At 40.4% G+C, this 27103-nt stretch overlaps 2 protein-coding genes across 4 annotated transcripts in view; one reads left to right on the top strand and one right to left on the bottom strand.

The window, feature by feature from the left end:
• Shab (Shaker cognate b) overlaps nt 1-27103 on the bottom strand; it is a 229924-nt gene that overhangs the window by 188991 nt on the left and 13830 nt on the right. Inside the window, exon 1 of one of the 3 annotated variants that reach the window (XM_074173714.1) lies at nt 8024-8479. The exons of the other annotated variants lie outside the window; for them this stretch is intronic. The gene's annotated coding sequence lies outside the window, so the exon portion shown is untranslated. Of the gene's footprint in view, nt 1-8023; nt 8480-27103 lie in introns of those variants that run through there. 3 annotated transcript variants of the gene reach the window in all.
• LOC141482150 (uncharacterized) lies at nt 19028-19905 on the top strand. Its single transcript, XM_074174917.1, has 2 exons — nt 19028-19354; nt 19474-19905. The coding sequence occupies exons 1-2, from the start codon at nt 19028-19030 to the stop codon at nt 19903-19905; spliced, it is 759 nt and encodes a 252-aa protein (XP_074031018.1).

A 27103-nucleotide genomic window follows, 5' to 3' on the forward strand; every position in this document is an offset into this window, starting at 1 on the left:
ATCGGAAAAGTCTAGGGATATTTTTAAAACTGGCAATATATTTTTTTAGATCGCTTCAGGGAAAAAAGTTGACGGGTGATTATTAAACGAATGTAACTCACAACAAAATTTATTAAATGGTCAAAAATACTGAGTGCGCATATAAGCAAAACTTAAAAAAAAATATGGCTCTTCTTTGGAACCCCGAAAAAAAATCATGATACAAAAAAATTGGAATCAGTACAAAGTATGGCCTCCACGCTGGTTTATTACGGCCCCACATCTATCGTGCATCGACAAAATGAGATTGTCAATGTCTTGTTGAGGTACATTTGCCCATTCAGCGATTAAAAGCTCTCTCAATTGAAACGTTGTGTGAATGTTCCCCATATGCGGAGTAATTCTTCGTTGAAGCATGTCCCACATATGCTCGATGGGATTCAGGTCCGGTGATTGTGCTGGCCATGGCAATACATCAACTCCTTCGTTGGTGAGCCAGTCAGTCACTAGACGCGCGACATGTGGACGAGCATTATCGTGCATTAGGTGGAAGTTTTCACCAACAGCGCCAGCAAATGGACAGACGATAGGTAGAAGAATGGTGTCGAGGTACTGTCGAGCTGTGAGGGAGAGATTTGGAAAAACGAGATCGGTTCTGCCGCCGATCATGATTCCGCCCCATAGCATTACTGTACCACCTCTGTATGTGTGGACTTCCTAAACGTGTCTCAAACGTTCATTATTTCCAGGTCGTCTCCACAGTCTTACTCGACGAGAATCTGGATGAAATCCAAATCTGGATTCGTCTGTAAACAAAACTGTGGCCCAATCATTTGCATCCCAGTTTTGATGTTCTAGACACCACTCTAATCTTCTACCGCGATTGTCTCTCGACAATTGTGGACATCTAAGTGACCTTCTGTTGTGGAGATGTGCTTCATGCAGTCGATTTCTGACAGTATCACGACCAGTGGTTACCTGGTGCGTCTGCTACAACACGTTAACCAACTCAGGTGCTGTGATTGTCGGTTGTCTTCTTGCGGTTAAGACCAAAAGTCGGTCTTGAACTGCAGTTGTAGCGCGTTCTCGCCCTGGATGTTGTTCGGCTGGACTGCCAGTTTCACGGAAACGCCGCAACAATCGACTGATAACACTTTGGGAGACCCCCAAACGAAGAGCTACATCATGTTGTCGCATGCCACCTTGAAGAAGCCCTACAGCTCTATTCATCTCAGCCAATGGTAAGTGATGGCGTTCCATGTTAAAGCACAATATTTCCAGTTTAATTGCTGAGCAAGAACTGCATAGAATGTACAAACTCGACACTTTCAGATTATTCATTTTAGCCGAAAACCTACAGTTTGTAAAAAGTTGATAAAAGATTAGTTACCGTTTTTGCAGGCTTTGTTCAACCCATAGAAATCTACAGGGTCGTCGAGTGTACCAATTTAATCGAAATTAAATGACCTCATGCATTTATTTTTATGATATTTAGTATGTTATAAAAATATTCCTAGACTTTTCCGATGTGTGTATTTTTTGCAAGATATATAAATAATTATAGTTGTCCTGACGAAGGTGTGAAATATACCGAAAGCTTGACATATCACAAAGAGTTTTCTTTGTAACAGCCCAACTATTGACTGCAACCTCACAAATTATATATATATATATATATATATATATATATATATATATATATATAGAGCCACCGGTATACAGCTGGTTCAGCCTATTGGGCATCGTCAGTACCGGGCAGGCGGTCCTCGATTGAAGACAAAATGAGAAAAAACCAAGAAAGTACTTGTACTGACGATGCCCAATAGGCTGAAACAGCTGTATACCGGTGGCTCTCAAATTGAAATCAATATGGGAATGATCAAAGAGTACTTATCTAATTTATTTTTTGATTTTCATGTAATTATTTTCCAGCAGCTTGACTGCATTAACCTTTCGAGATTATATATATATATATATATATATATATATATATATATATATATATATATATATATATATATATATATATATATATATATCCAGTATCTCTCAGTCAAAAAATCAAAACTCTGCTCTACTTTGTCAAGTTTTCGCTTCTAATGGGAAGCTTCTTCAGGGCAGTAAAAATGAGTTGAATACAATAAATTGAACATATAAATGGACGAAGAAGGTTAAACATGTATAGGATTACCTCGGGTTTGACATTTCTCCAGTCGCTAAGATTATCCACTTATATAATAACGTTGAACGATTAAAATTGAAATACTGAAATCAAGTTTTACAAAGGATTTTAAAAAAATAAGAAATATGAATAATTATTAGAGAATTACTAGATGTTCGTGGTTATTTCTAACAAGGGCAACTAATATATTTTCAAAAAATCATCTTCATTACTATTTGATGTGGAATCTGTTATGCCTTTCAATGAATTTTCGATTCCTAGTAACTCTTCTCAACCCAATTGTGATTTATTCCATTAGTTTCCTATTTCCCCGACAACAAAAGCATCAAATATCGACTAAGAGGGCCGCCAATGCTTTTATTTCCCCATAAGCTTCTATTCACATTCGAAATACGTTCTTAGAATTCTACATTCTCTGAATTGTCTTGTTTAGTTCTCTACTACAAAGGATTTGGAAGCAAACAATGATAATCCAGTCAATAAATGGTAACCAGCTTACAAACAGCATAATGATTGATGTTTTTTTGTATCAAACTTGAAAAAGCTTTTATTTGGAATATTACGGAAATTGAAACAGATGCAAGCGACAAGGTTGAGAAAACCTAACTAGTTGTTGTGAATATCAATAAAAATTTAAATTGAGTTTCCTAAACACTATTACGCCACAGTTATCGCCGATTTCTTGAAGATCATTGGCAGATTCTGTCAAAAGATGTCCCTATTTTGATGCACAATCGCATTTCGTTCATGCATGATGGTTCACCTGTTCATTTTAGAAATGTGCCATGCGAATGTTCAAACCAAAACTTCCATAACCACTGGATAGTTTATGGGGAACAGAGTTATGGCCCGCTAGATTACCAGACTTCAACAGTCTTGATTAGTTTCTTCGCGGATATCTCAAGACTATGGTGTAGTCAATCAATTCAAACTTAGGAAAAATTGCGGAACCGCGTATCTAATAGTTTTCTGTGAAGCAATAAGGAATACTCCAGAAATGTTTCAAACAGTACGCGAGTCAATAAGAAGGAGAGTTTGAGCTTGCATACTTGCAGGAAGTGGACATTTTGAACAGTTTACCTGATTTTGGCATTTTCTGTTTTTAAAAAATGAAAAATATACAAAAACTAAGTGAATCTTAAATAGTACAAACATCATAGCTAAAAACTTTGATATATCATGATAATACAGTTAAAATAGCATTGAAACGGTTACAAAAAATAAAATAACCAGGATGTTTTCGACTTCTTAGCAATGTTTTTAACAAATCAGAGGAGAGTTTCATTAATTCGGACTTCCATTGTCTAATATTGTATAAAATGATTTGAAATTCCTAAAAGAAACAATACAAATGAAAAAATAAAAAACAATAGCTGAAAATAATAATTATATCAAGCAAACAAAACCCTGAAATGAAACGACAGTGAAATAAGATACAAGTAAAAATTAGAACAGTTGAACAAAGTGGAGTAACTTGGTTTGAAATCTCTCAATTTTAATTTTTTCATTTTTCACTCTTTGTTTAATTTTTCAATTTTTCACTTGTATTTTATTTCAGTGTAATTTTATTTCAGGGTTTTTTGCTTAATATAATTGTTATATCGTTTATATTGTTATATAAACGACCCGATGGAACTTTCACGACCTCTAGTAAAGAAACGTTAGTGCTTCTGATAGAAAACCACTTTCCTGGAAATCTGACTCTTGATAACAACAGACCTTTCATCTACGAGGGCGCTAGACGTTCAAAAAAGAACGATTGGGACGTCGCAAAGAAGGTTATCACAGCACCGGCAGTTGAATGGGCTATCAAGTCTTTTCAGCCCTTCAAATCTCCCGGAGAGGATGGTATATTTTCAGCTCTTCTTCAAAACAGACTGGAAATAATTTTACCTATTCTCACAAATTGTATAGAGCTAGTCTGGCGTGGAACTATATACCACCCAGTAGGTTGGCAACAAGGGTGGTATATATACCTAAAGTGGGTCGGAGAGACTCACAGCCTAAATCGGTACGACATCAAGAGGGTACCATTATATGCATCCCCCTGAATAACCACCAGCATGCTTATCAAACCGGCAAATCGACAGATTTAGCATTAAACAACCTCGTTGAGAAAATCTCCCAATCCCTTGACAACAAGGAGATTGCGGTTGCTGTATTTCTTGATATTGAAGGAGCATTTGACAATGCACTACCTAAATCTATAGGATCGTCTCTAGCTAAGAAGGGCATAGAATTGACCATAACTGGCTGGATCTGGCTGGATCTGGTCGCTCCTGATGAATAGTCTGCTTGATGCCCTCGACAGAAGAAAAGTTGATCTGCAAGCTTATGCAGATGACTTGTCATCCTGGCAAAGACCACGTCGGGAAGGGTAGCCTTTAATATCCTCCAAAGCGTGTTATACGTTGTTCACAGTTGGTGCCTGAGGGAGCAAATGTCTGTCAACCCTAGCAAAACTGTGTTGATCCCCTTCACCTAGAAGACAAAATTGAACGATCTAATGCCACTTTTCCAATTGGAACGGAGGTGAAATATCTTGGCATTGTCCTTGATAAAAAACTCACCTGGAACGCTCACTTGGAAAACGTTTTATACAAAGCCAGACTGTCTCTATGGACATGGGGTTTAGGTTCCAAACAAATCCACTGAATTCATGTGATGATAGTCAGACCAATGATCACTTATGGTGCAATTGCCTGATAATAATAATAATAATAATTTATTTAGCCACTGAGGTACAATATGTACATATGGTATGTCAACAGGTACTATTTATACTAAACATATACATTTAAAATATAGCAAGTAAGTAAGATATAAAGTTTAAAATCTCAATGAGAGTTTGTTAGTATACTTAACAAAATAAAACTCAGCTGAAGTTGGCATCCAGATACTCTTGTATATTATAAAAACATTTTTCAATAAAAAATTCCTTAGTACTTTTATAAAAAATATTGTCTGATTTGGAGTTTTTTAAAAAGTTGGGTAGTTTATTATAAAACGTAATAGCACTATACTGGGGAGAGTTTTTAAATTTAGATGTGGTGTGGGCTGGTATTCTCAATAAGCTACCATGCCGCGTGTTATGATTGTGGGATGATGCATTGGTTGCAAAAGTGGACAGATTTTTTCTCGCAAAATTAACACATTTGAAAATATAAATTGATGGTGCCGATAATAGTTGCATTCTGACAAATATCGGTTTACAGCTATCTCTATATTCCATATTGAAAATCAATCTTACAATACGTATTTGTGCTACAAATATCCTATTAAAATCTCTACCAGAACCCCAAGACATTATATTGTGTGAAATATGGGAATAAGCCATAGCAAAATAGATTGACAATAGACCTTGTTGGTCAACACAGTTTTTCATTTGCTTGATCGCAAAATATGCTTTATTTAGTATTTTACAGACACTATCGATGTGTTGATCCCAACTTAATGTTTCATCCAAAATTGTTCCTAAAAATTTAACTTCGTTTGCTGCATTGATATTGATATTATCGCACTGAGCTAATTCACTTATGGTACCCCTACTTCTATTATAAAATCTCATCGATACTGACTTTGAAGTATTCAGAACTAGACGATTACGATCACACCAGCTTGTGAACTGGTCTATAATCAGTCTAACTCTTGTTAGCAAATCATCTGTAGTAGGTCCAGCGACTGTAATGGTGGTGTCGTCAGCGAACATAGTTAAATAGCAATCACTCATATATTCCGACAGATCATTGACAAAAATTAAAAACAATTGGGGAACCCCCAATCTAACCTCGCGTTCATTAGACATTGAATTTATTTGCTTAACAATTATGCTACGACCACTCAAGTAAGACTTAAACCATAGTACTATGTTATTAGGCAAACCAAGCACACTTAATTTGGTCAACACAAAATTAGTTGATACCGTGTCAAATGCTTTTGACAGATCAAAAAACACACTGATAATAAAATCATTTTTATCAAGTTTTTCATAAATATGACTGAGAAATCAATAACCAAAGGTTTTACAGAAAACGGCCCTGGCGAAGTTCTCTGGCTTACAGAGACAAGCTTGTCTAGCTATCAGTGGTGCCATCAGTACGACATTGTCAGCGGCCATGGATATCCACATTTTTCTGGAGAGAGAGGCTTGATGAACTGCATACAGACTTGTGCACATTGCAAATTCCACAATTTAATGCAGAGTTCAACAGACTGTTGGTTGACATTGGAAGTCACAGCTTTCTGGAAATGACCTCTGACTCAATGCCTCCAACTGTCAACTACAAACTGCCTTATAAAGTACTGTTCTCGAGTAGAGATGACTCTAATCTCTGGGAGAAGAAAATATTAAGAGCAGATAGTTGTTGGTTCACAGATGGATCAAAAACACCTTCCGGTTCTGGTGCAGGTGTTTTTAGTCGCAAACCCAGGACAGAGATATCTATCTGCCTAGGAACTTATGCGACTGTATTTCAAGCGGAAATTTATGCTATTGAATTGTGTCTGTACATAAATCCAACCTCACACACAAGTCAATAAAAATCTTGTCGGACAGTCAAGCGGCGTTGGAAGCTCTTGGCTCCTACCGAACAACGTCTAAATTGGTAGCAAATTGCCAAAAACGACTCTCCTCGATAGGAAGACTCAACAGATTGTCTCTGGTCTGGATTCCTGGCCATACCGGCCTGGAAGGCAATGAAGCTGCTGACTCCCTTGCAAAGGTGGGTGCTGCAAGCAGCTTCATTGGATCAGAACCTGTTATTGGCATCGCTTTAGGCTTTGCCAAGCAAACATTGAACACCTGGATGGCAAGAAGATTTATGGACTTTCGGCAGAATCTTCCAGGATTGGCTCACTCCAAGGCGTTTATTCACCCTTCGAAGCTTGATACCAAACAGTTGTTGTTCTACAGTCGTGATGAAATACGATGTCTAACAGACCTTCTTACAGGTCACTGTCATTTGAATCATCATATGTAGAGACTTGAACTGTGGGAAGACAGTGTATGTCGCCTCTGTTTGGAAAATGATGAAACAGCAGAGCATATACTTTGGGCCTACCCCGCTGGGGATTGAATCAGGTTCTCAGAGTTCGACAGAGCCGTACTCTTACCTTCTGACCTGAAAGACCACTCACCATATAAACTAATCGGCTTCGTTAAGAAGCTGGGTTTATTTGACCGAGTGTGAATAGGTGTGAGCCACAATAAACCCTTGCGGGTTACGGTGGAGGGTCGAATAGACCCACTCACTTCAGACCTAACCTAACCCAACCCATATTCAGCTATTGTTTTTATTTTTTCTTTTATATTATTTCTTTTAGGAATTTCAAATCATTTTATATAATGTTAGACAATGGAACTGCGAACTGATGAAATTCATCATGAAACATTGTCCATCACCTTCAAACAAATCAAGAGCTCATGTATCTACTTGTTCCAATATCTGCCATTTTGAAGTATCAAAACTGAATAGTTCCAAGCTTTCGCCAATAAATGATAGATAAAATATAAGCTTCATGGTAATGATGTTAGAATGTCAATTTCCAATGAAATTACCCTATTCAAATATGTTTGTCATTCTTTCAGATCACTGAAGTGCTTTTACTTTTTCATGGCGAACTTCAAATGTTAATTTAACCATATTATGTATGTGTACGAAATAAGGTAAACGTGGCACGCCTCTTTCTTGTTCTAATTATGAGACATATCCATAAAAAATCAAGCATTCACAGTTACATTTTATGTCCAAACCCTACCGATCAGAAGTTTTCTAGAACTCCAGTTAAATTTAGCGAAAATATTTTGTTCTCTAGAAAAAAATTATTCCCGGAGAAGGTGTTTTGTTTGGATTAAATTGTTACCTGGTGCTCAGAATCAGGCCAACTCGGTACAAAACCCTGTTCCTGGTCTTGGTCGTACTCCATTCTCTTCCAGAGCCCGTTTGTGAGAGGAAATCCCCAAGGCGCGAAGAACTATTTCGATCAATCCAGAGAAATGTATTGGCACAAACTGGTCACAAGCATTTCCAATCACCCGTTTAGGGCGAACGAATTGTCCGAGTCGATCCAGCGTTCCGAAGAAACAACGGAATTAACATACCACTAGAACGCGAGGCACCTCAATTTTCTCGCAAAACAAAGACAAAGCCCTCTCTCCGTAATCGGTAACCAGACTGGTCGGTTCCAGAGGATTGCGTAAGGCTAGTTTTATGGAAAAGGCCCTGATACACTGGCCACCGTACGAGGACAACGAGAACGGTGAATTTTACATCGGTTTCGACGATCAGTCTAGGAATTTCTCCGTTAAAACCGATTCCAATACCGTTCCGAGGCCGAACCCCAAGTTCCAGCGACGATTTTCCGGAAAAAGACGAACTGCCTTCGATCCAGAGCAACACATAGCAACGGGGAGGGTGCGCCCTCATAGTACAACTCATTTTTTGAATTTTTCTGATAAAATATGTACATGGTGTGTTTGAAGTTTGTAAATCACCGACTTAATTTATTCTTTTCGCGAATTAATACGAGAAAGCATGTGAATTCGGGGTAAAATCGTATTTGGCTTGTGAATGTTTACTGGATAAAGTAGGTAACCAAAACATGCGAACCAGGAATCGATAAAATGAAACACTTGCGTTGTTGAATGAAATATCTGATAATGCTATTTTAAGTTGGTACAGCTGATCTGTTTCATACATCGTATGAAACGCGTTCCACAAATTATTAACAGAAAGTAATGAGATAATTATATATGCAAAGCACTTGGGTACCGGGTGAATAAAATGATTTGAGGTTCTAAGAACACATGCATCAAAGTTTTTATCGACCTTCTATGGTTATTTTCACCATCCACAATCTTAATAAAAATAAGTAGAAAAATGTTTTATGTCAAACTGTTTCATTAAAAAAATAATAATGAAGTAGATGTAGATCATGTACAAAAAGCTAAAAAATAATTCAGAATGTCCTAGGTAGCAGGCAATCTACTGTATTTATCATATAAAATAATAATAAAATCGTTGGGCATAGTATTTACTCAGATCAAACAAGATTTATCTTCCTCTTGAAGATGATCACTTGGTGATTCAAACACGTGTCGAGGTGTTAAAATAACGGTTTGGTGTTGGAAAAAACTCCAGTAATATACATACATATATTTATCCATCCGCCCGGGGGCGCGGGCGTGTACGAGGGAGAAAACAGACTCAATCATTTGTTTAGTGATTTTTCGCGTTTTCATAATATTTTCGTGCCTATTCTTGTATGGTGTAACGAAGTTACTAATTTCGCCAGTGGTACGTCAGGTAGAAACACCTTTTTTATTTTTGTGTTTATATTATTGCTCCGTTATTTATTTGACTCCGACTGAATGAATACCTTCCTCGATCAAATTGCCACAGGTACCTACCCAGGATTCTAACCCAGGACTGCAATTAAAGCCTGCCGTACTGGCTACAGTTGAGTCAGTCAATACCATAGTGCCCCTGGTATATAACATTTCTTCACTAATGCTGCCCGGAGCACGTGGAGCACACCACGCTAAAAGCTGGCGGTCGAGGCAACCAGTGACCTGAACACGGCGTCAAAGTGACTTGTAACGCGTAAAGGGCGTTACAAATTCGGCGCCCGAGCAGGGACCGATTTTATGGTATACAGAGGCCGTTGATTACCGAAAATTGAGAGAAAACCGATTAGAACAATAAATCCGAGGAGTTATATCACCAAAACCGATTGGAAACACTTCCGAAAGTGGAATTACCTCGAAATACGTCGAAACCGCCGAACTGTCATTTTGACAGATATTCAAACTGACCCTGCGACACTTCGTTCAATAGATTTTCGAGTACGCAGTACGCAGTACTCAGTACGCACCATCCATTCATCGATTGGAAGTACCGTAGCTAAGATAGGAGCCGACCGGAGAGCTAGTGAGTACCGAACTGTGAAATAAACAACATATACGTTCTCCAAATGCTAATAAAGATGTCTGAAGATATATCTAGAGCACCAGAGGACCCAACCAGCAATACAGGGAGTACCGCCGACCGGAATCCTCCAGGAGGAAGCAGTCCGGCCGACACTAGAGACGGATGGATATACCTGCTGAGAAAAGATGAGCTTGATGCTGAACTGACAAAATTCCGACTCGCGACCACTGGAACCGTAGACGAGAAACGTCGGCGTCTGATCAAGTTCATACTAGAGGGCCGAGCTTCGCCTACTCCGACTACCATGACACCGTTCGTACTTCCCACCATGGTTGCAGGCACAACCGTTACCGCCACGCCTCCGGCCATCACAGTGACGAATACCAGTGGACAAACCCTACCAAGCCTTTTCCATGGGACGTTGGGGGGAAGCCAGTCTAACCAGCCCCAGCCCGGTGCTTCACTCAGCCCCGTGCTTCCGCTTCTGAGGACCAAAGACTGGCAGATATATTTCGATGTAAGCCAAAACCCCGCCACCTTCCTCGAAAGGCTTAAAGAGATTCGTGATTCCCAGTGCATCCCTCCAGACCGTCTTCTACAAGCAATGGCCGAGCTGCTGCAAGGAAGGCCTTCTTTATGATTCAGAAATAACCTGGCCTGACGATGGCCTGACTGGCAAGCCTTCTGCACCGGCTTCCAGAAGTTCTTCTTTCCCGTCAACTACCTCATCGACTTGGAAGTGGCCATCAGCAGAAGGGTGCACCTACTGCAGGAGGAGTCCTCACAGTACATCACCGATCTGCAGACCCTCATCCGCCGCCACGGAGAAATTACACCAGAACAGGAACTGAACTGGCTCCACCGAAACCTGCATCCAGAGTTTCGAAAACAGATCCGTAGGACCGACTTCAAGGACGTCCAAAAATTTGCTGAGGTCACCCGAGAATACGAACTACTCCGCTCAGAGATTGAGCATGCTGCTAGAGTAGAATCGTTCCCTCGCACCAGGTCGGAGCCAGTGACACCGACGAGACCGTTTCCGCAAACCGCTAGCTACCAGCCGTCTCCCAGACCTGCCACTGGAGGAACTGTACCAGCACTTATGAGTCGAGAGAGTGGTCCTAGTACGAGCCAGACCAACACCACTACGCCGCTCTCGATCCGACACGAGAGAAAAGACCAAGACTGTTGGCGATATGGGCAAACGGGACCTTTTAGGAACCAGTGTTGAGCAATTTCCGGAATTTTCTGTTCGAGATGCAAGAGAGATGGAGTAATATCTCGTGATTGTCCGTGCCCACGGCCGGAAAAACCACTAGGGTGCTGCAACAACTTGGGGCATGTGCAGCAAAGGCTTCATAATTCCTCTAACTCCGTTGTCCCGGCCCGTGAGAAAAACCGCCCCCAGGACATCACCAACCGTCAGGAAGAATACCGCCCCCATATTCGAGTCAATGTTCTTGGTAACGATATTGAAGCTCTGCTTGATACCGGCGCTGTGATCTCCCATGTGGGAGACAGGATTGCTAGACAATGGGATTTGATGGAAGTACCGAAAACTCCAACAACTGCAAGTTCAGCCCGTCTGGCTAATGGAGAAACCGCCATAGTTCCGACAACATACCGAGTGGAGATACAGTTTGACAACTACCGCTTTGAGGAAACGTTTGGAAAATTATGAGGACTCTCCTCTAATATGGTCATAGGAATGGACATCCTCCGGTAGAGACAGTTCAGCCTGGATTTAGGAAGTGGTGAGATCTGTGTGGATCACCGCCCAGTGGCCATGGAAACTAGGTCCGTTCCTTGTTTCCCTATTGGAGTCACAGAGCCAGGGCCGCCGTTGGCCCTCACGGAAGAAGAGGAGACTCGATTGCACACTTTCCTACAAGAAGAATTGCAGACATTTGAAGAAGTACAAGAAGTCACGCCTTTGATTGAGCACAGGACCCGCCTTTTGAATCCGGAACCAATAAAACAACCGTTCCGCTCCCGAAGACGCCAGAGCTCACATTGGAACAGTCGGAAGATCGATGCACTTCCAGCCGCCCTCTTAGATGCGGTGCAAGAGTCCGATAGCCAGCCAGAATCATCCGCTGTATCCTCGAAAACAACCGTTCAGCGCCTGAAGACGCCGGAGTTCACATTGCAACAGTAACTTGCAATCGTAACCTCGTGTTTCATACGCTCCGACTCTGGGTTAAGCAGCCCTGTTCAACTACATTTCGTGGAACATCCGGAGGAAAATCCGAATCCGCGAGGGAGAATCAACTTGCGCCACTCAAGCCGTTCCCGGTCTACTAACGTCTACTAATATAATGTCTACTAACGTATTTAGACAGGTCTAGCGCGATTTGGCACACCGGCGAGATGTCTTTGAAAAAAATTATAGAAAAACGTGCTTCTGTCCGCCTTAGCCCCAACTGTCCGACTTCACCCCAGATTACGGTATTAACATTGAAAATAATAACAAAATAGTAGGAACTAATTTAAAAACTCTCATTATGCAAGGTAATGATTCGTGTAGATGCATATAATAACATAGTCGAAGGGATTAGTTTTAGTCCTGATGAAGATAACTTGGTTAGCAAAACACTTGTCAAGAGACAGTATTTTTGTTCTGGTGTGGAAAAATGTCTCCAGCTGATAAATGTCATTCATTTACTTCACCCTAAACATTTCATGCACATTATAATTTTCCTTCACACCATAAAATTCAAATTAATATTTCAGTGCGGTCAATGGACTTAGGTCATTCTTGCCCCCCAAATATGAGCTGCAGTCCTCGTGGTTCTGGTTACCTTTCAGTGGAAAAGCTTCATGAAGCAAGAGCCGAATCGATCCTTCTACGAAACCCTTCATCACTTGGAAGGATTGATTGCAGCTTCAGAAATGGTTCTGATACAGATTCTGTGAAACATGTTCTTCCTTACGAATCAGTAGACAGTTATCCTGAAACTCCTGAGAAAAAAATTGGGTTAGATAATTTAGGAAACACTTGCTACATGAATAGCATCTTACAAGAGTTGTTCATGACGAAGAATTTCAAAAACGAGGGTTTAACGATGAACGAGAACGAGAATGTTTCCTACTTCATCAAACTCAAACAATTGTTCATGCAGTTGCAGTTCCGAAAGAATGTATCATCTTTCCCACCAACCAATTTCCAGGATTCTTTGAAATCCACGAGATACTCGTTAGGACAACGAGAGGATTGCTCCGAATTCTTGGGGTTCTTGTTGAATACTCTTCGTGAACAAACAAATAGCAGAATTAATACTCCTGACCGCTCTGGATTGAATGGTCCGTACAGTCTATCTCGTCGCCCTGGAGCGCCAATTAATTTTTCTTGTTTCATAATTTCATTATTTGTATTACTTGCTTGCTAAATATAATTTAGTTTACTTCACATATCTTAGTGGTATCGCTGAATTAAAACAAAATAGATTCAAGCAGTCTCACACACTGATGCGACTTGCATGATGAAGAAAGGTTGCAATTGCGTAGTGAATAACTTTCAAGCTTGAAATGTTTGTTTTGTGTTGCCTCAAGGTGGCTGCAGTATGTCGCTAGTTTGAACTGAGGCATAAATAATCATACAGATATGAATGAGTATACTGTATGCATTTCTGTTTTCAGCTTGAATTGGATTTATTCCCATCCCGGATTAATTTTTATATAATATACAAATCGGCGATGCGTATTCACAACATTCTGAATAGTGTATGGAATCCACTCTTTGGAGTGGCAGTTATATGTAATATTTCTGTACGGTTTATGTTTTTAAAGGCTGCACTGAGTGCACTGCTTAGTTTAAATCAACAATTCATTGAAATAACAAACGTTTTAATCTACAACATTTGTAACCATCCAAAGTCCTGTATCTAATTCGGAGCAATTGAAACAATTCAGACTCGCATAGTTTGCCTGAAATGCTGTCCCGAAATAAAGTTTTGGCACACCTTCCCTGACATCATTCTTTGAGTGGACCTTATCCCACATCCTTATAACTACTTTGTCAAGGCAGTGTAGGATCGTTTTATGTCTGCCAATGAATTATCAAACAGATAATGGTGCAAGTCTTTGGTATTTTGCAGCCATTTGACAGATAATTGTGCAATTATTTGGTATTTTACAGCCATTCGACAGATAATGGTGCAAGTCTTTGGTATTTTGCAGGCATTTGACAGATAATTGTGCAATTATTTGGTATTTTGCAGCCATTTGACAGATAATTGTGCAATTATTTGGTATTTTGTAGCCATTTGACAGATAATTGTGCAATTATTTGGTATTTTGCAGCCATTTGACAGATAATTGTGCAATTATTTGGTATTTTGCAGGCATTTGACAGATAATTGTGCAAGTCTTTGGTATTTTGCAGCCATTTGACAGATAATTGTGCATTTATTTGGTATTTTGCAGCCATTTGACAGATAATAGTGCAAGTCTTTGGTATTTTGCAGCCATTTGACAGATAATTGTGCAATTATTTGGTATTTTGCAGCCATTTGACAGATAATAGTGCAAGTCTTTGGTATTTTGCAGCCATTTGACAGATAATTGTGCAATTATTTGGTATTTTGCAGCCATTTGACAGATAATAGTGCAAGTCTTTGGTATTTTGCAGCCATTTGACAGATAATTGTGCAATTATTTGGTATTTTACAGCCATTCGACAGATAATGGTGCAAGTCTTTGGTATTTTGCAGCCATTTGACAGATAATTGTGCAATTATTTGGTATTTTGCAGCCATTTGACAGATAATAGTGCAAGTCTTTGGTATTTTGCAGCCATTTGACAGATAATTGTGCAATTATTTGGTATTTTGCAGTCACGGGGTGAGTGGCGGGGGATCACTGTCTCACCCTTATGGGTGTTTAACAGTCCCCCGGTGCAGACCACACGGCACTCACCCAATAAAGTTATCGGTCAACCACCCAATCCCGCGCCTGCGGGTAACAGGCGTTAGCCGGTTTCAAGCTAGATGTGTGGGAGAGGTGTCTCGCAAGAGCCCTCGGCGATTACTCATCCAACGCTGGAAAGGTAACTTTCCTAACATGAGTGCCCTTCGGGGTAACGTAAGTGTATGCGGTGCAGACCACACGGCGTACACCCAAAAGTTGTTGATGAACCGCCCTATCCCGCACCTATACGGGTAATGGACGCAACGTCTTCGACATATGATGTGTGGTAGAGGATGCTCGAAAGAGTCCTCGACGGTTACTCATCAAACGTTGGAAAGGAAACTTTCCTAACATGAGTTCTAGGGGGGAGGTGAGTGCCCGCTCGCGGCTGGAGGCTAGCGAGCCTCATCTCCAACTGGCGTTGGCCTCTTAGGGGCAGCGGCTCCACTAGAGGGTAAAGGGATACAGGGTTGCGATAATCCATTCATGGGTGCATTGCAGCCCCATATCGAGGCACTGGACGGCTTATACTGTTCCGTGATCCTCGCCTGCTTCTGTACGGATCCGAGCGTTCGAGGTGTCGGGGCTCGTAGGTCCTTCTGGGCTCTAGTATCCGAGTCTAGTCTTGGAGGGCACCAAGGCAGACGCTTGAGGTGTCGGACCCCGATTGGACGGAGCTACTAGTATCCAAGCTTAGGACCCCGACCAGCCACTTCCGGGACCATATTCCCAACTGATTTGGCATGGTTGGCGGGGGCAGGTGTGCGACGCGAGCACTCTCTGACGAAAGAAGAGCTTAGTTAACTTGTACGAACGTTCGGTCGAACGCTGCCGATGGTCCTGTCTCTTGGTTAGCCACACCAAGTAGATGTAAGGAGGCAACTCCGGGTTCGGTGAGCGGGAGGAAGCCCTGCGAAATCCTGTTGGTGTGGGGTGAGGGGCGGTACCCGCAAGGATTTTCCGAAAATCCACCCCTCCACACCCGATCGCATCCAACGCCAGGCCCCCCGGTGCGGTGGTAACTATGACTCTCTTAATGGCACATCACTTTGATTGGCGTTCAATTCTGCTTCCAATGGTACTCTGACTTATTTTTTCGTGAGCATTTTTCGAATAATAGCGTTCTGAACTAACAGAAGTAATGAGCTTGTTTCATGCTATGGAAAATGATACTGGTTTGCTTATAGACTGATCGAGTTAGGGGTATATTATACTTATCAAGCCTAATCAATCGGTCCCAAAATCTCTTTATATTTGCAGAAAAAAATAATAACTTGAAAAACAAGAATTTGAATTGGCCGCGTGTCTGTTGACCAATAAAATTGATCGTGTCTGGAGCGGAGTTGCCAAATGTATGGGTTTTTGATATCCAATCACAGATCTGATGATCCAATTTGACAGACGCCATTTTTGTTGTTATTGTTGTCAACTCGGTGTGAATACAACCGTTGCAATTATCTAATTAAAGAACGTTTTTTTGTAAAAGGTATGTCTCGACGGGTGCCTATTTGGTGCATATTTCGTGTCATTCGTTTACATTTCGAAAAATATTTTTTCGGGTTATTTTTGGACTCATATGTACTGGAGTAATTCTACATTTCACTGTACATATTTTTGCTTCTCTTTTCAGTCACCATCTGCTCATTGGCCGAGAGAAAATAAAAATTAAATCAAAACTTTCCATCCTTCGATAAAAGACAAAGTCTGTGTTCCGAACTGTGAGTCCAAACGATCGATTTTCACTTCCTATCGTCTAATCCGTGCTAGGAATCACACTTTAAAAGGTGACTTCTTAGTCTTAGACTTTTGAGAGTGGTGTTTCGTAGGGGTACGAAAGCTGGTTACCGAAAATACAGAAACAGGTATTCTTCGTTCAATTCCTAATACTGTGACATGTAATTTTCGAATAGCCGCATCCACAGTCCACATTGAACCTAAATGATAGAGTAATATAATTTGATTCACCGATGAATCGTCGGTAAATCATCAAGATGAATAAACCTCCGAAGGAGCTTCGTTACGAAACGCGTTACGGCGTCAGTCTATCTGGCTTCCCTTTCTCCCACGCTTACGTCAGCAGAAGGTAGGCTCCTGCTAGAATAAACGCTTTTCTCCCAACTCTTCGCACAACTCAGTGTTTAGTGTGCGACAGACATAAACTGGTGATAGTATCGTGAAAATCTAACCAGCAAGCATGTAATATTCTTTTATTATGTGAAACGTGGCTTGAAAATGATGATAATAATTTTGTGCGTGTACATTATTAGTAACATTTATGTATGTACCTACATACATAAAATAGTCAATACAAGATTTCATTAAAAACTAACCTTTTCTTACATTATTATATCAATATACATTGAATTCAAGTAATAAACTGAGCTATTCTCAGGGTAAACACTTTCAATATTGAACATTTCAACTTAGATAAGTTTAAGTTGTCACTTGTCGGGCGTCCCAAGACGCACACGTATCTTTTTGATTCACTCTATATATGTAACAAATATTTATTACAGGAAATTAAGGTAAAGCTTACCATAATTCATATGCTCACAAAAAAATGATAATATTCAACGAGAAAATGTTTTTGTAATTGCGTAGAGGCTTTGAAATAAATCTGAGTTTCAGGAAATGTAACTTTTAATCAGAATACGCGAGAGAATGCTAGCCGGGATTAGATCGTTTTGCATCAATTACAGCAGGATGAGTTGGGATTCCACAGGAAATTGGAGGTCGGCTTTTTTCATTTCATCTCAGCGGCCTTCATTTTTTCATGGACCTGTTGAGCAGGATGACAACCATTCGCATTTATAACTATAATTTTTTTATTTTCATCAACGTATGAAATGACGAGACTATTTATTGAATGCAAAATAAAAATTAGGCAGTAAGTCAGATGAGGATTTTTAAAAGCACATCAATAACTTTCACAATGGTAAAAACAAGCTTTGAGAAAGTTGAAAATCGAAATGTGACTTAGTTGTTATTCAGTTTCTTCACCTTTTCTTCAATCTGTTCGTTCAAGATATTTTCCATCCCTCTCCTAACCTGTTCAATGACCTTCTGGATGGTTTTCAATCCCACTCAATCTACCACTGAATGTTTTCACTTCATTCCAGACTTCTTTGACTTCACCTTCAACCTCCTATATTGTTTCCTAGATTTGTCCTACTCTTTCGAAGCTCTGAAGTTCTTAATTGATTTCGTTAAATTGCCGAATAGATCATTAGTCCCTCTCCTCTCAGTATTGCGAACCAGCCTGGGAAATCGACAAATTTAGAGCTGGACGACTTGACAGACTACTATCTTAGTCGCTGGACGACAAAGAAATGGCAGTAGCTGCCTTTCTAGACATCGAAGGTGCGTTTAATAATGTCTCCACGGAGTCACTTATAGACGCACTGGAAAAAAGAGGAGTACCAGCTTTAATATGTCGATATATAAGAGCCAGCCTAGAAAGAAGGATGATATACACTACTCTAGGAGAGGCTACCATACAGGTAAGAGCAGAGAAGGGATACCCACATGGAGGCGTACTATCGCCATTGCTATGGGCAACCCTAGTAGACGATCTCTTCAGAAAGCTATCTGAAGAAGGCATTTATCGCCTGAAATATGCTGACGATCTGGTGACAGTCACAAAAAGGAAATTTACAGGCGTCATCTCGGAGAACATGCAAAGAGCTTTGAACATCGTCAGCAGATGGTGCGAGCATGATAACCTCTCAGTGAATGCCCAGAAAACCACTGTCGTCGTGTTCACAAGGAAAAGAGTGATGAGAGAACTGAAACCACCAATACTCAATGAAGTGGAGATCCTTTTCGCCACGGAAGTCAAATGCTTAGGTGAAGGTTCACGTTGAACCTCCATATCCAAAAAACAGCACATAAGGCCAGGATGGCCTTGGGAATCTGCAGAAGAATGTGCAGGCTGAACTCAAAAATGACACTCTGGTTATATACGAGGGTAGTGAGATACATGATAACATACGGTTCAGTGACTTGGTGGACAAGTACAAGACAATTGGATATGTCTAGGTTATTAGGCGGCATACAAAGGATGACGTACCTAAGTATCGCGGAAGCCGTGAGAACCACCCCAACTGCAGCACTTGAGGTCCTACTTAGACTTCCGCCATTGCATATCTACATACAAAGAGAAGCTCGACTGGTGACACACAGGTCAATGCAGAGGGAAACCCCAATCAGCCAGTCACACTGTGGAGAATACTTGAAACTGTATAATGAACTAAAGGCAGATCCAATACCAGGAATACCCGTGGATAACACAGTTTCACAGTACAACTTCCAAAAAGATTTCATACCAAGTAGAAAGGACTGTCAAAACGGACCACCGGTAAAAACAAAAAAAAACTTGGCTCAAAAACCCAAGAAGAAGTGGGAGGTGGTATTTACGAAGGCAGAACAAAGACAAGAATCTCATGCAGCCTCGGACATAATGCAACTGTGTTCCAGGCAGAAGTAGCGGCCATCGAACACTGTATAGGGGAAATAAACAGGCAGAAGGTCCCAAATGGAACCGTTGTCATTTTGTACAACAGCCAGGCGGCAATTGAGGCGCTCAGCTCATTTCAAGTCTTCTCAAGACTGGTGGGAAGCTGTCTGAGCGCAGTCAAGGAGCTAAGTACCCAAAATAGGGTCACTCTAGCTTGGGTACCAGGACATGAGGGCCACAAGGACAATGAGAAGGCTAATGTTCTAGCCCGTGAAGGCGCATCCAAGGCTATGATCTGTCCAGAACCCTTCTGCGGGTTAGCAAAAGCATATATAAAGCCATCCATAAATTCATGGATGCAAGCCGCATCGATAGATTGGTGGAATAAGCTCTCAAGACTGAGGCAGGCAAACCAGTTCATAAAGAAATCATCGCCCAGATTCACGGCATAGTAGGTCTTCCAGGTCAACCTTACGGTAGTGGTCTAGCAGGTCTCAGGAAACATATGAGCAACAAGGGTCTGACAGAAGAAACCCAATGCAGGTTATGTCAAGAAGAGGAAGAAACCGCACTATATGTGCTCTGTGAATGCGAAGCGATAGCAAGGCTGAGACACGTAAGACGCGGGGAAGAGAAACCAGAGGCTGTCATCTATATGAAGGGGTCAAGGCTATGGAGTCTAACAGAGAGATCAAGCTAGACAATGAGCTCCAACAACCAAGAAGCATCACAATAGATCTGAAAAGGTCGCAGTGAATCAGTATTGCATCTTCTGTGTCCCTTAATACCTCTTATTTTCTTCTAACTCTTCTGTTGGAACACTTCTTTTATTATCTCATCGATCTAGTTGTTTCAGCAAAAATTATTCCTTATTGACCATACGACCATTTGGTGAAAACTCCTGATGCACTTCGCTACGGTAATCGAAGAAAACAATGAGCAAAACCTTGGTCGAATTTGGCGTACTTTTTTGGTCTTGGCACTCGTAGGCTCTTCCGTTGGGACGATTGGAGTTTGGCTTCGATGTCGTAACCATATAACCATTATTCGTTACCAGTGATTACCACCATTTCAAGCAAATCTGGATCGCCAGTGACGTTATCCAACAATTCCTGAGCGATGCTCATACGACAGTTTTTTTTGGCCATAATTCAGCAATTTCAGAACAATCTTCGCTGCCAAACGCTTCATGCCCAAAATTTACAAAAATTACATGGCACGAGTTAACCTCAGCAACTTTTTTCAAAATTGTCATCGGTTGTTGATATGCTGGGGCATCCACAGTGATCATTGTGACCTTCTGTGAGAAGCTTGTACCACTTGTAAACATTTTTCTGACTCAGAGTACAATCAGCATATGTCACTGTCAACATTTAGAGTATTTTGAGTACTTTATTCCATTTTTACACATTATTTGATGCAAATTCTTCGATAGCAAATTCTTCGATCGCTGAACACGCCCCTCACCAACAAACTAAGTATAAAGTAAGATGTTCGATACCATGTAGTTACAGACCCCTCTTTTCCAGTGGGCACTTTGGGCAAGTGTCCAGGGCCCCGCGATCGATAGGGGCCCCCCTCAGATCAAATACGAAATCCCTAGTTCCTGACAGATAACCAAACGATAACCAATATTTATTAGATACCAAAAAAACTTATATAATTTGAAGAAATCGAACCGAAATTACTGACTGCAATACCAACTTACTAGCTTTTACATGCGCGAAGCTATTCTACTCTCGCCCAAAAATTAGGCTTTCCGACTTCAGCAGGCTTAGATAAATTCAAAAATTTAATGGTATATCAAGTACATACACATTTCAAAGGAAAATCATCAATAGTACACTCATCAATGTGACTCGCTCCATTTAAATTGAGCGAACAAAGCGAGGTATGAAGCTCCAAGTTTGAATTAGTAGGTGTACATGCTGCTGGGTGTGTATCGGAGGCAACACAGTTTTTTGAAATGGTTCAGAAAGTGTACAACTTTTTTCGGGCTCCACTCGTCGATAGACTATATTGAATATTTAGGTTCGACAAAAGTTGTTAAAAGTCTTTCACGAACCAGATGGTCAGCCCGAGCAGATGCAGTAAGCGCCTTGCATGAAGGTAATGAACAAGTTATACTTATAGCAAGAGAAACTAGAGACGAAGCCTTTAGTCTGTCCAGAAAAATGGAAAAACTCGAATATATTATACCAACGGAAATTTGGAACTGTATATTGGAAAGAATAGACAAAATAAATAACTATCTTCAGAAAGTAACAATAACACTACACGTTGCAACTAATATGTTTACTTCACTTGATGATTTCATTATTAACTTCAGGGATAAATTTGATAACTTCAAATCGTCTGCCAAAGAAAGAAACCCGGAATCTGACTACAAGGATCTATCTCAAAGACAAACCGCAGAAGTTCTCGCCACAGTTTTTTTGGTGGCTCTGCGCCGTCAGTCCAACTGAATGGAAGAGAGAAATTCAAAATAAAAACATTTCTTCTCATAATTGATACCCTCATCGTTCATTTGAAACAGCGATTAAGTTAGTATGAGAATATCAGTAAACGTTTTGATTTATTTTTTCGCTTGAAAACTCTGAATTCTGAAGAGTTGAGACAAAGTTACAAATAATTTGCTGAATTTTATTATGAAGGTGTTAATGAGAAAGGGTTAGAAATATAATGTTTGCATTTAACAGAATACTTGAAAATTGTTGACAGTGAAAATGAGGATTGTATATTAAAAATATATCAACTTTTGAAAGAAAATAAAATTGAAGACACATTTCCAAATGTAGAAATCGCATTGAGAATATTTTTGAGCATGACTGCAGTGGGGAACGTTCCTTCTCCAAATTCAAAAGAATTAAAAATGAATTGAGGATTACAATGCTTCAAGAGAGATTAACCAGCTTGTCGCTGATGTCGATAGAATATGATGTGCTAGAAAGCATAGATATCGAAGAAGTGGTTAACGATTTTACCCATCTGAGATCTAGAAGGGTTCCTCTTCAAATAACATAGATTCTGAAGCAGCAACCTGTAAATGCTAAAAAAGTTACTTTTGTGGAATATATTACATTTATCTATTCGTTTTATGTGATTGTTGATAAAAATAAATAGTTAACCTTGTTTATCTACTTTCTTTGTCTATTCTAACAAAATATTTCTATGTCAAAGTCATAGGGACCCCATTATCCTATTATGCCCAGGACCTCCAATAGGTTAAAGACGACCCTGTGTAGTTAGTCTATGAATGAATACATTTCTGTCTTTCTTTCTTATGGGATGTCTATAAATTGCTGTCTCCTGTGACATAGTGCCTTATATTCGCTTTAAACATAAAAACCGTCTCATGGGCATCGCTCAAGAATCGTTGAATGACAATTTTCTTCGCTTTCTCAACATTTCCATCTTTTGTTCAGGACAAGCGTCGTCTGTGAAAAGCGTGTATCACTTGTAAACATCTTTCTGACTCATAGTACAATCAACGTATGTCACTGTCAACATTTCGAGTGTTTTTGAACGCTTCATTCCATTTTTCACACAACATTCGATGCAAATTCCTTAATAATTTTTTTCTATTGCTGAAAATCGCCGAACACGCAAAATACTCCTAACTTTTTTGTCTTTCACCAACAAACTGAACATGCCAAACAGCTGAAATTGTGAACATATGTTCAAGACGAGTGTACCAATATTTAAAAATAAAAAATCGCTAATCGAATGTATGTAGCCAACGAAATTTGAACATTCACCTTATTTTTTTAACAGTCCACGTATACACTGAAAGAACTCATAACTGATTAGCTCCTCCCCAAACATATGCACGATTTTTACTATGAAAACGTTCGAATGAAATTTTATGCATTTTAATTTTTGCAATGTTTACACATCAATTCAATTACTCTCAGAATGTTCCACTGAACATAGTGGGCGGTAATAAAAATAGATACACTCAACCAAATGATAAATTTCAACGTTGTTGCTGTTCCGAAAAATTTGTGTTTATGAAACTTCGTATTCGATATCGATCAATCGACAATAAACAATATCTGCATCGATAAAATCTGATCGGAGAGAAAAGGGAAACTGCATTACTTAAAAATGAGTATTCAACTTTCACTTCTGTCATTGATTTTTCAGTTTCGATGGGCGTGGCGTAACTTGAGTAAATATGTAAATACCACTCCCAACGATTTTTTTTATCTGATCAATACCATACAATGCTGAGGAGAGTGGTGTGATGACTGCTACCTGGGACCTTCCGAATTATTTTTTAGCTTTCATTACATTATCAACATCATTATTATTTTTTCCAATGAAACCATTCAATATATGTGATAAAATTGGCCGATACTTGATGAAAATCCATAACTAACGTATTCAAAAAACACTTTATTGTGAAATTTTCACTAAACAATTTTCCGGCGTATCTTTACTCCACGCCCGAACAAGCCATGGTGAAACACGTGTGGCGTTTTTATAAAATTGTTTAGTAAAAATCTCACAATGAAGTGTTTTTTGAATACGAAACCATTCAACATAAAAAAATTATTTAAGGTCATTTTAAAGATTTTAGTTTCCAATTTTGTTATCCGCCTTAATGCCACACAGTTCTTGTCACGTTTTTACCTATCACGTTAACTTGGATGGTGTATCGCTAACGACGTATCATTTTTAGCCACTCTGGCCCCACACAGTTCTCGACACGATACAAAATCTTGACTTGGGTGAGAGATCCATGCTTGTATTCCGATTCTGAGTTAATAACAATTTTTGCATCTTGTACTTGTCAAGCCTTGTCATTTGGTACCCATATTGAGGTAGTTGTGGAATAATATGTAATTCGCCATTTTGTAGCAGTGGCTATCTTGAATTTGCTTCTTTTTCAAAGTGTACTATCAGTATCTGTATCTGTAGAGTAGGGATGGTGAGTGTAGGCCCACAGCACTTAGGCCACATGTGACCCTAGGAGTTGTCCTTCTAGGTCATCGTCCATCCTGTCCTTTCCAGGAAGGTGGACAGGTCACTGGGAAACATCTCCTTTATATCGGCAGGTGTAGGCCAAGACTCGCCTAACACACACTCTCTTTTTGACGATAACTCCGGACATTCGCATAGGACATGCCTGACAGTTTCATCTTCTTATTCACTCATCCTGCATAGAGGTGTGTCTACTAGCCTCATATCATGGAGGTGTTTCCTTAGTTGAAAGTGGCCAGTCAGAAATCCTACTGTTAAGCATAGATTTTTCCTGGTCATCGCCAGATGTTTCCTCTGCGTCAGCTTCGCAGGGTCGTCCAGGGTGATCCTGGCAAGATTGCATCCTTTGATTCCATCCCATCTCTTTAGGGATTGAGCACTTTAGGGATTTGCCTAGTTCCGCAATTGTCGAAGTCACCAGGCCGTAGGTGCCACTGGGTCCTAAAATTCTCAGTCCATCCACTTCCTTGGCTTAAGAGTCGGCAATGCGATTACCTTTACTCCTGTCGTACCCTTCAACCCACCTCAGGATAATATTATTATCTACCGAGGCTTTGGCTAAATCTTGGTGACACTCTGATAATAGCCCTGATGTTAACAATCCTATTTAGACACCCAAACACCACTACACGTCCTAAACTTAACACTAACGACTTGAACCTCAGACTATTGGGAGATAACCTCCACCTCCAAAACTCGGTGTCCTATTTGGGGATTACTTTCACAAGTACCCTCAACTGGGAGACCGACCTCAGAGAAACTCTTAAATAAAACACCCTATACACACACATGTTGGGGAATCGCACGCGAAAAGGTCGCACGAAAAAATGGTCAAAAACGAAAAACGATCGAAAACATACGGAAAACGATCGAAAACGCACGAAAAACGGTTGAAAACGGTCGAAAACACACAAAAACGGTCAAAGGACACGAAAAATACAGTCGCACGCAAATACGATAGAGTCCCCCTACCTTGTGACGTAATTGAGACACCCTGTACACACGGGAATCGTTCGCTGAAACGATACACCCTCTGACATTTTACACCCTATAAACATTGATTTGCACCCTGTATGACATGTTTTTTCCACCTCATGTTTTTTTCTTTAATCCGATTCGTGATTATGTCATGGTTTTTATAACAGACACTCTTCCAACTTATCAGAACGCACTTATCAACAACAACCCATATCTACCAACTATTCGCATTCACTTTCAATATACCTCGCTAACGATGAGAGTATACTCAAAAGCTACGATACCAAACGTCCCGCGTTCAACTCCTCAACAAAACTTTTTTATAACGTTTTACCTACCCGCTTATTCTGAATTATTCCACAGATCAAATCTCCCGCCACTATGATGCACGCTCTGCGCGTGACAATGGTTCGCCGCTCTATTGGATGCCTGACAACCTGTGACAATTTGTAAGCCTGGCTGGTGACGTCACTGTTCGTCACTGGTACACCACGGTTGGATGCCTGGCTGTCTGTCTCGCTCCGGCTGTCTGTCTGGCTCAATCGGGGCCGAGTCAGACAGAGTCCGGAAAAGGGCGAATCTCCTAAAAGCGCTGAGAGGCAAGCTCGGTAGATACAACAGTAAGACTCTTACTCACATACAAAACCTTCATAAGACCGGTCGTGGACCACAAAGCCACGATCTACAGCACCCTCTCCCAAAGACAAATCCACCGAATAGTAAGAACCAAGAGAAAAATCCTTAAAAACATTCATAACATCCCCTTCAAATATCCCTCAGACGACTTATACAATCGAATAGATATCACCCCGATCAATTTGAGATTTCAGGAGCTCCAAGGCAGATATGCTACGAGAACTATGAGGAGCCAAAACACCGAGGCCATTAACACCCTCACCACTCCATGAAGGCCCCGCGGAGGCGCCAAAAGGAGACCATAAAAAAAGCTACTGTTTCCCCCAGCCAGACTCCGGGGGTCAATGGAAGACCCAACGGAGCAGATCCAGAATATCCTTGAGGAGTATCCATTAGCCATCAGATAGCGGAGAATCACAGCCTGGAACGCTCTGAGAACTCAACTCAAATGAAACCAACAACACCTCAGACTCTACACAAATCCACACTCCCACGAACACCGACCACAGTCAAGAACCAGGACAACCAAATTCATAATCTATAATTTATAATACATCCAATATGTTTTAAGATAAATGTATACTAACACAGATCGGAAAAAATTGTGAACCCTGAAGAGGCATAAGCCTATAGCAGGGTCCCAACAAATATGAATAAAACATTGTGAATTATTAGCGCCAAATAATGAATAAACGTTATCAAGCAAGCCCTGAGGTAACACGTTGTCTGTTCAACGCTAATAGGGCTTGTCTGTTATCAGTGCAGATTGTTATGGATTTTGCCAAAAATTCTTTTCCTGGTTATTTCTTCTGTGGCGATTGAGCCACAGCGAACCAGCCAGTTCTGTTTGGACCACGCTGGTATTTTTTTCCATTCCCCATTTAATCCTTAGGCTTAGTGATCTGGAGTACATTCCACATCCTGAGCCTTCTTTGGTTGTTGAGCCGTCCGTATATATGCGTGATGCATTTTAGCATCCGACTCAGTGTTCTGTTTTATTTGTATTTTGTGGGGTGTATTAAACACACATTACATCACTGGTTGCCTGCA

Source organism: Leptinotarsa decemlineata, unplaced genomic scaffold, assembly GCF_025532065.1.
Source record: "Leptinotarsa decemlineata unplaced genomic scaffold, Ldec_3_MD MMD2_P_RNA_scaffold_12, whole genome shotgun sequence".
Lineage (NCBI taxonomy): Eukaryota > Metazoa > Arthropoda > Insecta > Coleoptera > Chrysomelidae > Leptinotarsa > Leptinotarsa decemlineata.

Bases quoted from the DNA above. Each gene is read 5' to 3' on its own strand.
- LOC141482150 (XM_074174917.1), top strand. From the start codon at position 19,028: ATGTCTAGGTTATTAGGCGGCATACAAAGGATGACGTACCTAAGTATC. The intron at 19,355-19,473 runs GTAAAAACAAAA...ACTGTGTTCCAG, and splicing joins ACTGTCAAAACGGACCACCG to GCAGAAGTAGCGGCCATCGA.